We start from the raw sequence: 14,774 nt of genomic DNA, 5'->3' as shown, positions 1-14,774 counted from the left end.
GTCCCTGTAGCATACACCGTCCTTTCCCTTTCTCTAAACTAACAAAAGACACTCAGGCTGCTGCAAGAATCAGCAGCACAGCAAACCTATCAACACCTAACACCTATACCAGTCCTGAAAAGAACTTTTGTGTACCAAATAGCTAGTGGTTTATCTCTCCCTACTCCACACAGGAACCTGTCCCTATCTTAACAGAAGAAAGAATGTAAAATGGCCACCGGATCGGGTGTATTTATAGGTTAGGGGGAATGTACAAGTGTCCATGTGCTGTCATGTCTCAATTGGCTGTCCTGTATCACATGATAAACGTGTCACCAAAGGTTAAAGTTCTTGTATACATTAAACACGTAAGTCCGCCGCGGCGAACGACGGAAAAAGGCGTTCGAACGTGCGGACCGCGAATGTCGGAAATTCGCCGCGAAACGACCGCCGGGCGAACCGTTCGGCCATCACTATTGGCATGTCTACTTTCCAAAATAGGGTCATTTGGGGGGGGGGGGGGGGGGTTGAACTGTCCTGGCATTTTATGCACAACATTAGAAGCTTATGACACACATCACCCACTCTTCTAACCACTTGAATACAAAGCCCTTTCTGACACTTTTTGTTTACATGAAAAAAATTGTTTATTTTTGCTAGAAAATTTCTTTGAACCCCCAAACATTATATATTTTTTTAAAGCAAAGGCCCTACAGATTAAAATGGTGGGCGTTGCAATTTTTTTTTCACACAGTATTTGCGCAGCGATTTTTCAAACGCATTTTTTTGGGGGGGAAAAACACTTTTTTTTATTTTAATGCACTAAAGCACACTATATGGCCCAAATGTTTGGTGAAATAAAAAAGATGATATTATGCCCAGTACATGGATACCAAACATGAAATGCTTTAAAATTGCACACAGACGTGCAGCGGCGACAAACTACATACATTTTTAAAAGCCTTTAAAGGTTACGCCTTTAGATTTACAGAGGAGGTCTACTACTAAAATTTAATAGTAAAAAATACTAAAACGCTGGTATGAATACTCAAATACAGGTGATAAATAGAAGATAACTAAATACTTAAAGAGGAAGTAAGCCCTGATGGGTTTACTTCCTCTTTTTTTCCCTGCAAAGGTAAAGCATAATGGACTACTATGCATCACATAGTAGCTCATTATGTGTCACTTACCTGACACAGGAGCCAGCGAAGTCGCCGCTGTCCCCTGTAGTCCGCCGCATCCATCTTGCTGGTGGCGTCTCGCAGCTCCGCCGAATGACAGCGGCGAAGCCGCGATGACGTCACTCGCGCGCATGCGCACGGGAGTCGCGTCTCGCAGCTCCGCCGCTGTCATTCGGCGAAGCCGCGATGACGTCACTCGCGCGCATGCGCACGGGAGTCGACAAATTAGGCAGCTCCATTCTTGGACTTGCCGCGTTTAGTGCGCCTGCGCGCCGCTGTCTACGGCGCATGCGCCGTAGACAGCGGTGCCCATTTTCAGGCAAATATCTCCTAAACCATATAGGTTTAGGAGATATTGCTTGGACCTACAGGTAAGCCTTAATCTAGGCTTACCTGTAGGTCAAAGTGGTTTGTAAGGGTTTACAACCACTTTAAGCTGCAACCATTCTAATGATGATCAGACACCGTGAATATGTAATAAAGGTTGTAAATAATGATGCACTCTAATTAACCTTCTACTCAAGGCACAGATAATAATTAGATAAATGTGCTGGAAACGTAAAAACCCACCATGTGCTGGTAAAAATACTTGTGTAAAAATCCATGCTATGATGAATCCATGCTAAAATAAATAAATATAATAACTGATACTGGGGACTAATAAACCACAAGTGCACATAATAACCCACAAATCAGTATAAGGTTAGCAACCAGTGCTGGTATTGCAGGGGTGCCCAACCAGTGGCCCGCGGAACCCTCTGATGTGGCCCTCAACCTCCTGCTCTCTGATGGCGGGTTGGCAAGCCCATATTGTGGGTTGCCGACCCGCCACCCCAGAGCATCAGTGTTGTTAATGAAGCTGGCAGTAGAGAAAGCAAGTGGCTACAGAGCTGCATAAACCGATACTTCCTGTATAGCGCCGCCTCCTGGTACAGGCGGAGTGATACCAAATGCACTCTGCCGGGGACATCAACAGCCGGCGATACCTGAATGGAAGACTGTTATTAAAGGTAAGTTTATTACTAAAATCAAAGTGTATATGTGGGCATATCTGTTCTGCACTGGTTACTGGGTTACTTTCAAGTTGATCCGCAGGTGCAGCACAGAACACCTGTGGGTTGCCTGTACTGAGCCATAGACTTCTGTTATTACCTGTAGGTGTGCAGAGCTTTCAGAAAGTGCATCACACCTGCAGGATATAATAGAAGTCTATGGCAAAGTGCAGCTAACTCACAGGAAAGCCACAGGTGTACTGCACTGCACTTGCAGTACAGGTAAACCACAGCACGCCAGTGTGAAAGCAGCATTAGGTCCCTTTGGCATGATCGGTCTGACCCAATCGGACCCTCCGTTCACCTCTATTGAGCCACAGATGTAAACAGACTTGTGGCCGTATACACCCACCTACCTCCAATCCGGTCCACTAAAAAAAAACAGAAGGGGGGGATCTGTTCCATTCCATCATGGCAGATCAGATCGGAAGGCCCATAGATTAGAGCGAGCCATGTCGATGTCTGCTCTGCATATGCAGGGTGGACATGGACCTGTCATCCGCCCACTCCACTCATTGTGGCCCGCGACTGGTTACTAAGTAGCTTAAGTGGCCCTCACTCTTTAAAAGGTTGGGCACCCCTGTGGTATTGGTTAGGAGAATACATAAAAATGACTGGTTCGCTGGATAAAATATCTAGTTCAAAGCATAAAACAACATAAGACAGAAACCAATACAAGTTCCCCCGTTGTTTACTGCAAGCCACAGATCCGTCCAGAAAATGTTTAATAATGTTCAGCTAAAAAATCGTGCTGCTGTTCTCAGTTTCACCAATTTGGAGGATTTGCTCAGGAAACATTTTTTACACAAGTATTTTTACCAGCACATAGTGGGTTTTTCGTTTCCAGCATTTTCATCTATTTATTATCCGTTCCTTGAGTAGAAGGTTAATTAGAGCTCATAATTATTTACAACCTTTACTACTGCGAAAATTACTGCCCTCGATCTGATGTTAGCGGTGATACCTCACATTCATGGTGAAATTGCTTTTTACATACGACACTAGACTGACGCTTGCGTTCGATTTGCACGTGAGCACGGTGGGGACAGGGGTGCTTTTTTAAATTTTTTTTACATTTTGCCTTTTCATTTTATTTTTAAACTGTTCCTTTCATTTTTTTATTTATTTTTTATCATTTTTATTGTTATCTCAGGAAGTGTAAATATTCCCTATGATAGCAATAGGTAGTGACAGGTACTCTTTTTTGAAAAAAGTCTATTAGACCCTAGATTACTCCTCTGCCCTCAAAGCATCTGACCACACCAAGATCGTGTGATAAAATGCTTTCCCAATTCCCCAATGTCGCTGTTTATAACTGGCGAAACCTAAGGCCGCGTACACACGCGCGGACTGTTCGCCCAACTTTGTCCGCTGAACAGTGTTTGGGCGGACAGTCCGCTCGTGTGTGGGCTTTCAGCGGACAGTTTCAGCGGACAGTTGGACGGACAAGGTTTTTCGGAAATTCCGAAAAACTGTCCGCTGAAACCTTGTTTGAGCGAACAGTCCGCCCGTGTGTAGGCTTGTTCGTCAAACAAAGTTGCGCGCATGCTCAGAAAGGATTTTCACGCCGAAAGCTATAATGCAGTGTATAGGACGTCGTATTTTTCGTCCCGTCGTACGTGCCGTTCACGTCATCGCGCACGGTTTCAGCAAACTGTTCGTTCGTCGTGTGTGGGCATGTCCGTCCATGCTAATTTTGAGCGGACTGTTTGCCGAAACTGTTGGACGGACAAAGTTGGGCGAACAGTCCGCGCGTGTGTACGCGGCCTCAGTCATGAAATGTTCATAGCTTCCAGTTTTTTAGGCCATAGAAATGATTGGAGCCATTCTGGTTTCCGATCAGCTCTATGGTCAGCTGGTGGAACCACCGGCTGCATTCTCGGGTTCCTCGTAAACCATAAAACTATATGTATAACCTGTAGACCTGTCACAGAGCTTATACATCTTGACCCCATATCTGGCACGCTTGCTGAGAAGTACTGTTTGATAGACAAGTGGGCAAAAAACTTAATCAGGGACTCATCAATGCAGACAACTTGATCGGGAGTAAACAGGGCTGAAAACTGTTGGTCGAAGTGGTTTATGAGAATTTTATGGAGCCAATCAAATCCAGGGTCACCCCGAGGACGACAGAATTCATTGTCATTGAAATGCATGAACCGCAATATCTGCTCGTATAGTGTTATGGTCATTGAGGCAGAGAACATGTGCATTTGGTGAATTGGGTCAGTGGACCAATATGATCGCAACTCACTTTTTTTTAACTATGCCCATGAGAAGGGATAGGCCCAGGAAGGTCTTAAATTTGGAAACCGTCATAGGTTTCCAATCTCTGGCAAAGATCAACTGGGGATTAGCGGCGATGAATTGACCAGCATACAAATTGCTTTGGTTCACAACAGATCTATAGAGATCTTCTGTGAAAAACAGCAAATAAAAATCAAGTGACATAAAATCAACAGTTTCCACCTGAATTCAGGGTTTGCCAGTGAATGGGGGAAGTACGGGCGCTGCAGAAGTGGTGGGCTCCCAATTCGGATTGGCAAATGCAGCAGGAAGGGCACTATGGGCTTGACGGGCCTGTGTTTGTCTTCTTGGTGGCTGCTAGACGCTACTTGTGCTAGCCACCTCACCAGCTCAAATTGCACTTATGAGACTCCCCACCAAGTTTTACTGCAGTGCTGGATGTACTAGGCCGCTGGTGCTTGCCAGTTTACTAGAAGGATGAGCGGCACTAGTACTGGCTCTCTGCTCCATACGAGAGCCCTGCGGTTCTTGCACCTCAACAACAGAATTGGGTCGGGTACACCTGACCTTGGCAGGGACCACTACTCCGTCATCAGAGCTATCTATCAGGGTGCTGCTGCTGTCTACAGGTTCGTATTCTGAGCCTGAATTTGACAGATGGCTGACTTCCTCTTTACTCTCCTCTGTCATGCTCAGAAATGTGTAGGCCTCTTCATTAGTGTACCTTCGATTGAACATTTTGGCTTCTAAATTTACTGGTACAACTAGTGAGACTCACAGGAAAAAAGAGCACCTGACTGGCAGCAACTGCTTCAAACGCTACCAAAAAAACTGTTAGCGTTCGCAGGGATCAGGCCTGTGAATGCTACAGTTATGTGTTATTTGTTTTGTAATTGACAGTGATTGATTGATACTGCACTTGAGTGGGCTGGGCGGAAGGGCTAAACGCAGGTGCTAGCAGGTATCTGGGCTGACCCCACTAACACTGCATTTTTGGGAACCCTAATATAGATCTGATCAGATCAAAGATATTGATCCGCTCAGGCATTATACTACTAAGGGAGGTGTATGATGCGTGTGTGGGTGTTAGCGTTATTGGCACTAATCTGACGCTGCCTGGGGCGACGTGGACCCTAACTGATGCTAAAACCTAACTGACATCACCTGCCTGGTAATCAGGGGGTTAAATCTTTATTAGGTAATATATGGCGGGTGCCCTGATGCTATAAAAAACAAACTAACTAACCAGCTTCACCCGTAACACTAATGCGGTGATCACTGGTGACAGGGGGTGAATGGGTTAACTAGGGGGTAATCCGAGGGTTAAACCTTTATTCAGCCATATATGGCGGGTACCCTGACACTATAAAAACCTGACGGTGACAGTAACTAGCTAACTGGTTAACTAGCATCACCGGTGACACTAAATACAGCAATCAGAAAAGAGATCTACATACTATATTAGTGAAAGGGTTAACTGGGGGTGATAAAGGGGTTAAATCTTTATTAGGGAGGTTTAAGGGGTCCCTAAACCTATCTGGGGCTACTGATAAGTACCCTAACACTGATTCTTGTCACAAATGACACCAGTACAAAGAAAAATATGAACACTGCACTGGGTGACACTGTGACAGGGAGTGAAAGGGTTAACAGGGGGGGGGGGGGGGGCGATCAGGAGTGACAAGTGTACCTATGTGTACTGTGTCAGTGTAGTGTTGGTGCAACTTACTGTGAGATGTCCTCTCTCCTATCTCTGGATGGAAAAGAGTTCCGCGAGGGGAGATGACATCACTTTCCCTGCCTGTGTTACACTTACAGGCAGGGAAAGGATTTCATTTACCAGAACCGATCACCATTTCCAGGCCAGACATCATTGGCATGGGCCTGGAGACTGATCGGTTCTGAAGGGAATACCATTGTTGTGGCCGCCGTATAGCTACAACACTTCGCCAGCCGAGCCAACCTGCCATGGTATAACTGTGGCGGTTGGTCAGGAACTGGTTAAAGACTGATCTGACTTAATTGAACTGCCGATGTTTGAACCTTTACTACTGTGCTAAGTGCCTTCCCCTGCATAACTAGAGGCTGTCATGACCAGTGCGACTGCCCCTATTAGCATGACATTTGTCACAAACAACGATAGTGAGTGACCAATTAAAGCTGAATTTCAGGAATGGCTATTTGTGAATAATTATATTGGTCCAGCTTGGAGCAATGTAAGTATGTATATGTAATTTCTGTTGGATCCCCATGGAAGCTGAAAATCACTGTAGTAGACACCGCTGCAATTGTGATTGCTGATAACTTCCTGGTCTAGTGCTGAGCGGCTGCCCTACTGTTTAAGCGAATTGTCCGGCGTACTTAGTCCGCCAAACAATCCAGCGGATAGTCCGGCGGACTTTCTACTGAACAGACTTGGACACACAGCAAGTCCGGCGTTTGCTAGCGCGATGACGTACAACACGTACGACGGGACTAGAAAAAGGAAGTTCAATAGCCAGTAGCCAATAGCTTCCTTTTTCGTACTTGCTTCTGAGCATGCGTCATTCTTAGTCCGCCGGACTAGCATACTGACGAACGTATTGTCCGCTGAAACCCAAGTCCGGCGGAAAGACTGGACTGCAAAAATACTTTATAAGTCCGCCAGACGTTACGCTGGAAAAGTCCGCTGAAGCCCACACACGATCCAATTTTCCCGGTGAAATGCGTTTCGGCGGACTAAGTACGCCGGACAACTTGATCGTGTGTACGTGGCATAACTTTGATATTTAAGAATGAATAGGAAATGTTTCTGGACAGCCACACTCCAAAAAAATGCATTTTTATCCAAAAAAACACAAAATCCAAAAATACATGTCACGGCAGAACAGGAAACTGACGCATTTCACACTACAACCAGTGCTTAATCATAGCTACGATTAACCACTTAAGCCCCGGACCATTTTGCACCTAAAGGACTAGGCCCCTTTTTGCGATCCGGCACTGCCTCGCTTTAACTGACAATTGCGCGGTTGTGACGTGGCTCCCAAACAAAATTTTATCAAGTCTGCGGTTTTAATTTTTTTGCGCTATAAACAAAAATAGAGAGACAATTTTGAAAAAAAATCAATATTTTTTACTTTTTGCTATAATAAATATCCCCCAAAAATATACAAAAAAACATTTTTTTTCCTCAGTTTAGGCCAATACGTATTCTTCTACATATTTTTTGAAAAAAAAAAATCGCAATAAGCGTTTATTGATTGGTTTGCGCAAAAGTTATAGCGTCTACAAAATAGGGGATAGTTTTATGGCATTTTTATTAATATTTTTTTTTTTACTAGTAATGGCAGCGATCAGCGATTTATATTGTGACTGCGACATTATGGCGGACACGTCGGACAATTTTGACACATTTTTGGGACCATTGGCATTAATACAGCGATCAGTGCGATTAAAAATGCATTAATTACTGTAAAAATGTCACTGGCAGTGAAGGGGTTAACACTTGGGGGCAGTGTAGGGGTTAAGTGTGACCTAATGTGTGTTTTTTTTTTTTACTGTAGGGGATGTGGCTTGGCGTGTGACGTCACTGATCGTCGTTCCCTATGACAGGGAACAGACGATCAGTGACAAGCTCACTAGGAATTATAGAAAATATGAGATCTTCTTTTGCGGCACTTGTCTGGCGTCTTTTGTAGAGGCGATGCATTATTGCAATTTATGATTGTTGGATATTTGTATGCTACATGCACGGTTTACTTTTTTATTTTTATTGTGTATAATAATAAAGTTGGCAGTAACTATGCCTTTTAATTAACTATCTGATTTATATATACTCCTTATTCTGCCATATAAAAAGTCCAAAGGGGCAACTCCCAAATGCAATTATTGCATATTTTCTATAATGCGATTTAGGATGAAGGCAGTCAAATTCACACAAATTCATTTCTCAAATCCATTTTCTCCTTTTCTCTAAGCTCACTAGGAAGCATGGGGGGAGGTTTGTTTACACTCACCTCTTCCCGTTCTTCAGCACTGTGACCCGATCACAGGACATCGGCGGCGAACGGGTCCCGCGGACACGGTCACGAAGCTCAGGACCGGGTCGCGAGAGAGCCGGCGCCGGCACGCGCGTGCCATTCTGCCGATGTATATCAGCGTGAGGCAGTCCTTAAGTGGTGTAGTGCCAAACGGGTCCATGCATCCCCTGTTAAAGCTGGCCCTTTGCATGGGTATACCCCTAGATACCATTATTCAATCGGCTTTGAGTGCAGGCACCGGCATAGCAAATCAGGGAAACAGGAAGTGAAACCTTGCGGCTTCACAGCCTGTTTCCTTCTGCACATGTGCGAGCCGCACCGCGCCTTGTGAATGGTCCCGTAGTCTTCAGGGACCTGTGACGTGTCCCAGAAGACTGCGGGGGAAGGAAGGTCCAGATCGCTGCAGTGATCTAAACCAAAGTGGGAGAGGGTACCTGTCAAAACCAGATACCTGCTCCCACCTCTTCCCAAAAAGTGGCAAATGTGGCAGTGGAGGGGGGGATGGTGCAAACAAGGTGAGCTTCCCCTTTTGGGTGGAGCTCTGCTTTATCCTGCCAGTTAAAATAAAGATTTACAAGATACATTTTTAAAATCAGCCAAAAACCTGTGTACTGTGTTCCAAAAAAAAAAAATCGAAATCTTCTTTCTGTATTTTACTGACTAATGAGGAGAGATCTGTAAAAAGTAAGGACCAATTATTATTATTATTATTATTATTATTATTATTATTCAGGATTTATATAGCGCCAACAGTTTGGGCAGCACTTTACAATATGAGGGCAGACAGTACACTTACAATACAAATCAATACAGGAGGGATAAGAGGGCCCTGCTCGTTAGAGCTTACAATCTAGAAATAATATGTCACTGTTCTCACTAGTGATAGCTGTTTACCAGCAGAAACACGCACAAATCCAAAGCTACACTCAATACTGGCTTCTCCTGCGCGTGTACAACCCGGGTGCCAGTGTCCTATCATATTGTGTCCCCCATTGGATAGTGTCCACTGGGTACTGTGCATGCACAGTACACAGCACACACAGATTCCGAAAATAGCCGAAGATGAACGGCGCCTGCGTCGTGAGTCCAGGTTCTAGCCCCACCATCCAAGTGGACATAGAGTTAGAATAAAAAGAACCGAGCGCAGCCCCCTAATATCGGCAGCCCTATGTCCACTTGGATGGTGGAGCTACCACCTCGACTCGCGGCGCAGGCACTGTTCATCTTCTGGGATTTTGCGAAGCTCCTTCTGCACAGTACGGGGCGGACAGTATCCGATGCCCAGACGGTATATGCCAGAACACTGGCAATCACAGTCCACCTCCACTCTTCATTGAAAATAGAAAAAAAATCTGCTTCACTCCAGTTGGCTCTTCTTGCAGTATTTTATTTTTTATTTTTTTCAAAATTATTTTTATTGAATCATCACAGTGAACAAGTCATACAGTGGCAGAAAAGTAGATGTATGAATAGCAAGTACGTAACCCAAACTATATGTGAAAGAGTGACATGAGTCACAATTAACCAAAACAGTACGTACAGGGAATGAAAGTGTGGTTAAAGTAACAATCAATAATACAAATCGTGAAAAACAGCTTCAAAGGAAGCCACAATGTGAAGGAGTGTCTTTGATGGACAACAGTAGAGAAAGAAGGACAAGGGTGTAACTCGGGAAGGGGGGTGGTAAAAAAAAAAAAAAATATATATATATATATATATATATATATATATATATATATATAAGAAGGGGGGAAAGAGGGAAGGAGGGGGGGGGGGGGGAGTAGCAAGATCACCAGCAATCGACAATTGAATCATCAACATTTACAGTTGGCATTGTACCAGGAGGACCATGGATACCAAAGATGTGTAACGGAGGAGTGTTTGGTCGTAGTTCTGGCAAGAGTGGTTTCATATATAAAGTGAGTTTGGACTAGATTGATAACTTCGGCTCTAAGTGGCTAAGAGGACGTGAGTGAGCACATGCCTATGGGCTGGAATCAGGTCTTCAATCGTTAGGTTAAGAATGGCTAGTTGGGGAGATAGAGCAATAGAAAAATGTAAAAGCTCCCTGAGCAGGGCTTGAATTTCATCCCAGAGCGAGCGAATTAGGGGACAGGACCAAAGAATGTGTAGTAGGGTACCAGAGCCACCGCAGTTTCTCCAACAATTTGGAGAGGTGGGTTGATGAAATTTGGAAATTCTATGGGGGGTCAGATACCATCTCATAAGTGTTTTTTGGGAGTGTTCCCAGAGTGTGGTGCATGAAGTGGCCTTGTATACAGAGTTTAATGCAGTAATCCATTGTTGGTCTGAGAATTGGAGTTGTAAGTCAGATTCCCAGTCAAGGAGGGGTTTGAATTTGTGAAATGTGCGTTTTTCCTGCAGTGTGGAGTAAATGAGAGTGACTGCCTTAGTAGAGGAATTAGAAGAAAAAAAATATTTCCATATTGACACAGGAATGGCTCCTTCTAGTGAGGGATGTGTTAAAAGGCATGTTCGTAGTCTATGATATGTCAGGAAATCCTTGGTGGGGGCTCCGAGAGCTAAGCTAATTTGATGGAAGGATTTATTATGTAGCACGGAGCGAAGCTCCAGGGTAGAGGACATTTTAGATGTAATCTCTAAGGGAATAGTTAAGTCTGGCGTGAGGTGCTTCAGAGTGTTGAGAGGGATGTGCATTTGTTTGGTCAGGAGTTGGGACCATGTGGTGCGATGTAGTATCTTCCAAGCTTTGATGGAAGCTTGAATAGGAGGGGAATAGTGTCGTAAGAAGGGGGTAGTGGAGGTTGTGCTAAATAGCCAATCTCGGAGGTTTGGGCCTGGTGTGTCTGCAGCCAGTCTTTCATCTGAGATAAAATTGTGGCCAAGTAGTAATCTTTTATATCAGTGAATCCCATCCCACCGTTAGATCTATGTTTAATAAGTTTAGCTAGGTTGCATCTAGATTTCTTTCCTTGCCATACAAAATAGTTCAAGATAGACTGTAGGGATGTAAGGTATGAGGCTGAGAGTGGGATGGGGAGTACCCTAAAGATGTAGAGGAGTCTTGGCAGGACCATCATTTTAAATGCTGCCAGGCGGCCGGCCCAGGAGAATTCGTATTTAGTAAGTTTGTTGGATTCAGAGAGGAGCATTTGTTTCACTTCTGTATAGTTAATGAGGAAGAGAGATCTAGTGGATTTGGTTAGTGTAATCCCTAAGTACGGGACACCGCTGTCAGCCCAAGGATAAGGATACGTGTTGCGTAGAATATTGCTAGTGATAGCATCCATTCCCAGGTCCAGTATGTAGGATTTGTGTTCGTTGACCTTATAATAAGACACATTACTAAATCTGTGCAAAAGGAGTTGTATCGAAGCCAGGGAGGATTGGGGGTTCGTGACCATCAATATTACGTCGTCTGCAAACAAGTTTATCTTATGCTCGGTTTCCGCAATTTTAAAACCGGAGATGGAGTGAGCTTGACGTACATGTTCCGCCAAGGGTTCCATGGCTAGATTGAAAATTAATGGGGATAGTGGACAACCTTGGCGTGTGCCATTCGAAATGGAAAAGGGTGTGGATAGCATTTCAGAGGTGTATACCCGTGCGGAGGGGGTGGAGTATAGAGCCATAATGGCTGAGAGGATAGGACCTTGAAACCCAAATTTAGATAAAGTGGTTTGGAGATATAGCCAGTGGACCCTATCGAACGCCTTCTCCGCATCCAAGGAAAGGAGCAGAGAAGGCGTTCGATTAGCCTCAGCTTTGTGGATTATATTGATAAGTCTCCTTGTGGCGTCAGACGCCTGTCTACCCTTGGTGAAACCAGACTGATCCTGGTTCTTGCAGTATTTTAAAATAATTAGTGCATACAGTAATATATCCAACCCAAAACCAGCCTTGCCACTCCTGGCTTGCTCACAAGAATAGAGGACTTGTTAACAAGACAGAAGTGGTGAAAAGTATCAAGGAAGGTTGTTTTGGGTTAAATACATTACTGAATGCAGTTAACACACTTATTAAAAATACTGCAATTTGCAGTAATTGGAGTGTGGCAGATTTTTTCCTATTTTCTATGAAGAGTAAAAGCTGTTTACCAGTGGTATCTAGGCTCTGCACATCAAAGTGTATGTCTGGGTAAAATAAATCAAGTACAGCTCCTGAATATTTGCTCATTTACAATATATAATGCTGCAAGTACAAAAAAAATACCCGTTGACCCTGCCAGAAATTCAGTTAGTTTATAACTTCCAGCTTGGGTTGGCAACACAAAAGGGATCATTTACTGAAGGTAAATAGGCTGTTCACTTTGCAGTGGAATATTTTCTCAGTTTGCGAAGAATACCCAATCACATGCAGAAAACAAAAAATAAAACAGCATTTTTGTTTGTACATGTTTGGATGATGGAAGTCTATCTACTAAAGTCTATTTAGAAAGCTAAGGAGAAATTTAAAAATGCAAAAAGCAATGGTTTGTCAAAGAGCAGCTCAGCTCCTCTCCTCCTTTTCTTGGGTTCTCCGGCAGCACTCCTGGCTCCTCCCCCCTGCTGAATGGCCTCCATAACAAGTCACACATGCAGGCTCATAGACACAGAGCTTGGCTCTACCCCACCCTCCAGCTCTTTCCTCACTGGCTGTGATTGACAAGCAGGGGGAGGCAATGGCTTCCACTGCTGTCTCTGAGCCTATGAGGAGGGAGAGAGCCAAGAGAGCCCCTGCTCTTGTGCAAATCGCTGGATCACGATCAGGCTCAGGTACATATAACCCCTTGGAGACAGTGCCTCCCTTAATGCAGAGAATGCAGCCTTTAGAACCATTTTAATTCCATTAGGTAGTTTTGTCCAATATACCATCTGTAACTTGTTGATCTTTTTCCATTGCAGGAAATGCTTTTGTGGTCAGCCTTGCCGTGGCAGACCTGCTGGTTGCATGTTACCCCTATCCACTGGTTCTTCTTGCAATCTTCAACCGAGGCTGGAGAATGGGCCACATTCACTGTCAACTGAGCGGCTTCTTTATGGGACTCAGCGTAATAAGCTCTGTCTTCAACATCACCGGAATTGCTGTCAACCGTTACTGCTACATCTGCCATCACAGCTGCTATTCTCGCCTCTTCTCAAACACCAGCACTCTAATCTATGTAGGACTGGTATGGACACTGGCCCTAGCAGCCATCTTGCCAAATCTTTTTGTGGGATCACTGCGCTATGACCCACGTGTATTTTCCTGCACGTTTTCACAGTCTGTTAGTTCTTTTTACACCCTTGTCATTGTGATCTTCCATTTCTTTTTACCAATCAGCGTGGTCAGCTTTTGCTACTTTCGGATATGGATGACAGTCCTTAATATCCGCCACAGGGTCAAGCCATCAAGGAACATTCAGGTGCAGACATGGCCGTATAGCATACACAGTTTTGTTACCATGTTCATAGTGTTTGTGTTGTTTGCAGTGTGCTGGGGACCTTTGAACATCATTGGACTCTTGGTGGCCTTGAACCCACACCTAGGAGACTCAATCCCACATTGGTTCTTTGTGGCCAGCTACTTTATGGCATATTTTAACAGTTGTCTCAATGCTGTGGTCTATGGGGCACTGAATAAGAACTTCCGTCGAGAATACAAGAGAATCATGCTGAACATTTTCCAAATGACTTAAAGCTTGCTCCTGTGTTTTAGTTTTATGAATACACTTGTGTGTGTCCAAACAGAAATAAATGTTTAAATACATCTCAAAGATATCTGTACTTTTAGGAAGGATAGACATTTAACCTCCTCCAAAAATGTAAATAATTTACATAGCAAGAAAAAAAAAAAAGGTTTTCATGTGTACAATGAGTTTGTACCAAAAGTGGGTGGTAGTAAACCCAAAATGAAAAATGCAATATATTGCAGCTTGCCAATCATTGTGTTTACTGCATTAGTCTTTTTATTTTATTTTTTTCCCTCTGTTTTCACCTGGTGATCTGGTCTGTAACACACCTCCTGTAAAAAGAGTGCCTACAGATGAACGAGCACAGGGGGCACCTTTGGGCAGCAGCATTGTAAAGCCTCATACACACAATGCGATTGTTGGCCAACCGAGCGTCTGATTTTTGTCCAAAGGGCATTATTATTATTATTATTACATTATTAAGAACGGAGTATCTTTTCTCATTAGGATTCTTCAGTAGATTTATCAATGTTGTTTTAAGAGACAAATTATTAAAGATGTTTGACTTTTAATGGGAAGAGAGGGGGATGGGGTAGAATATTTGCATTTTAGCCTTATTATAAAACGCCTTCCTTGCATACACTTTGCAAAAGGCAGG

The 14,774-nt window shown here is 43.9% G+C and overlaps 1 protein-coding gene across 1 annotated transcript; it reads left to right on the top strand.

The window, feature by feature from the left end:
• The first annotated feature begins 6,579 nt into the window (after window positions 1-6,579).
• On the top strand, window positions 6,580-14,135 carry LOC143962225 (melatonin receptor type 1A X2.0-like). Its single transcript, XM_077471556.1, has 2 exons — window positions 6,580-6,604; window positions 13,350-14,135. Exons 1-2 carry the CDS (start codon window positions 6,580-6,582, stop codon window positions 14,120-14,122), a joined length of 798 nt encoding a protein of 265 aa, XP_077327682.1. The 3' UTR covers window positions 14,123-14,135.
• Window positions 14,136-14,774: the final 639 nt, after the last annotated feature.

This window comes from Lithobates pipiens, unplaced genomic scaffold (assembly GCF_037356315.1).
Source record: "Lithobates pipiens isolate NorthernLeopardFrog02 unplaced genomic scaffold, aLitPip1_a1.2 Scaffold_8, whole genome shotgun sequence".
Classification (NCBI taxonomy): domain Eukaryota; kingdom Metazoa; phylum Chordata; class Amphibia; order Anura; family Ranidae; genus Lithobates; species Lithobates pipiens.
The sequence above is the reverse complement of the archived record's forward strand: the minus strand, read 5'-3'. Positions and strand labels throughout refer to the sequence as shown.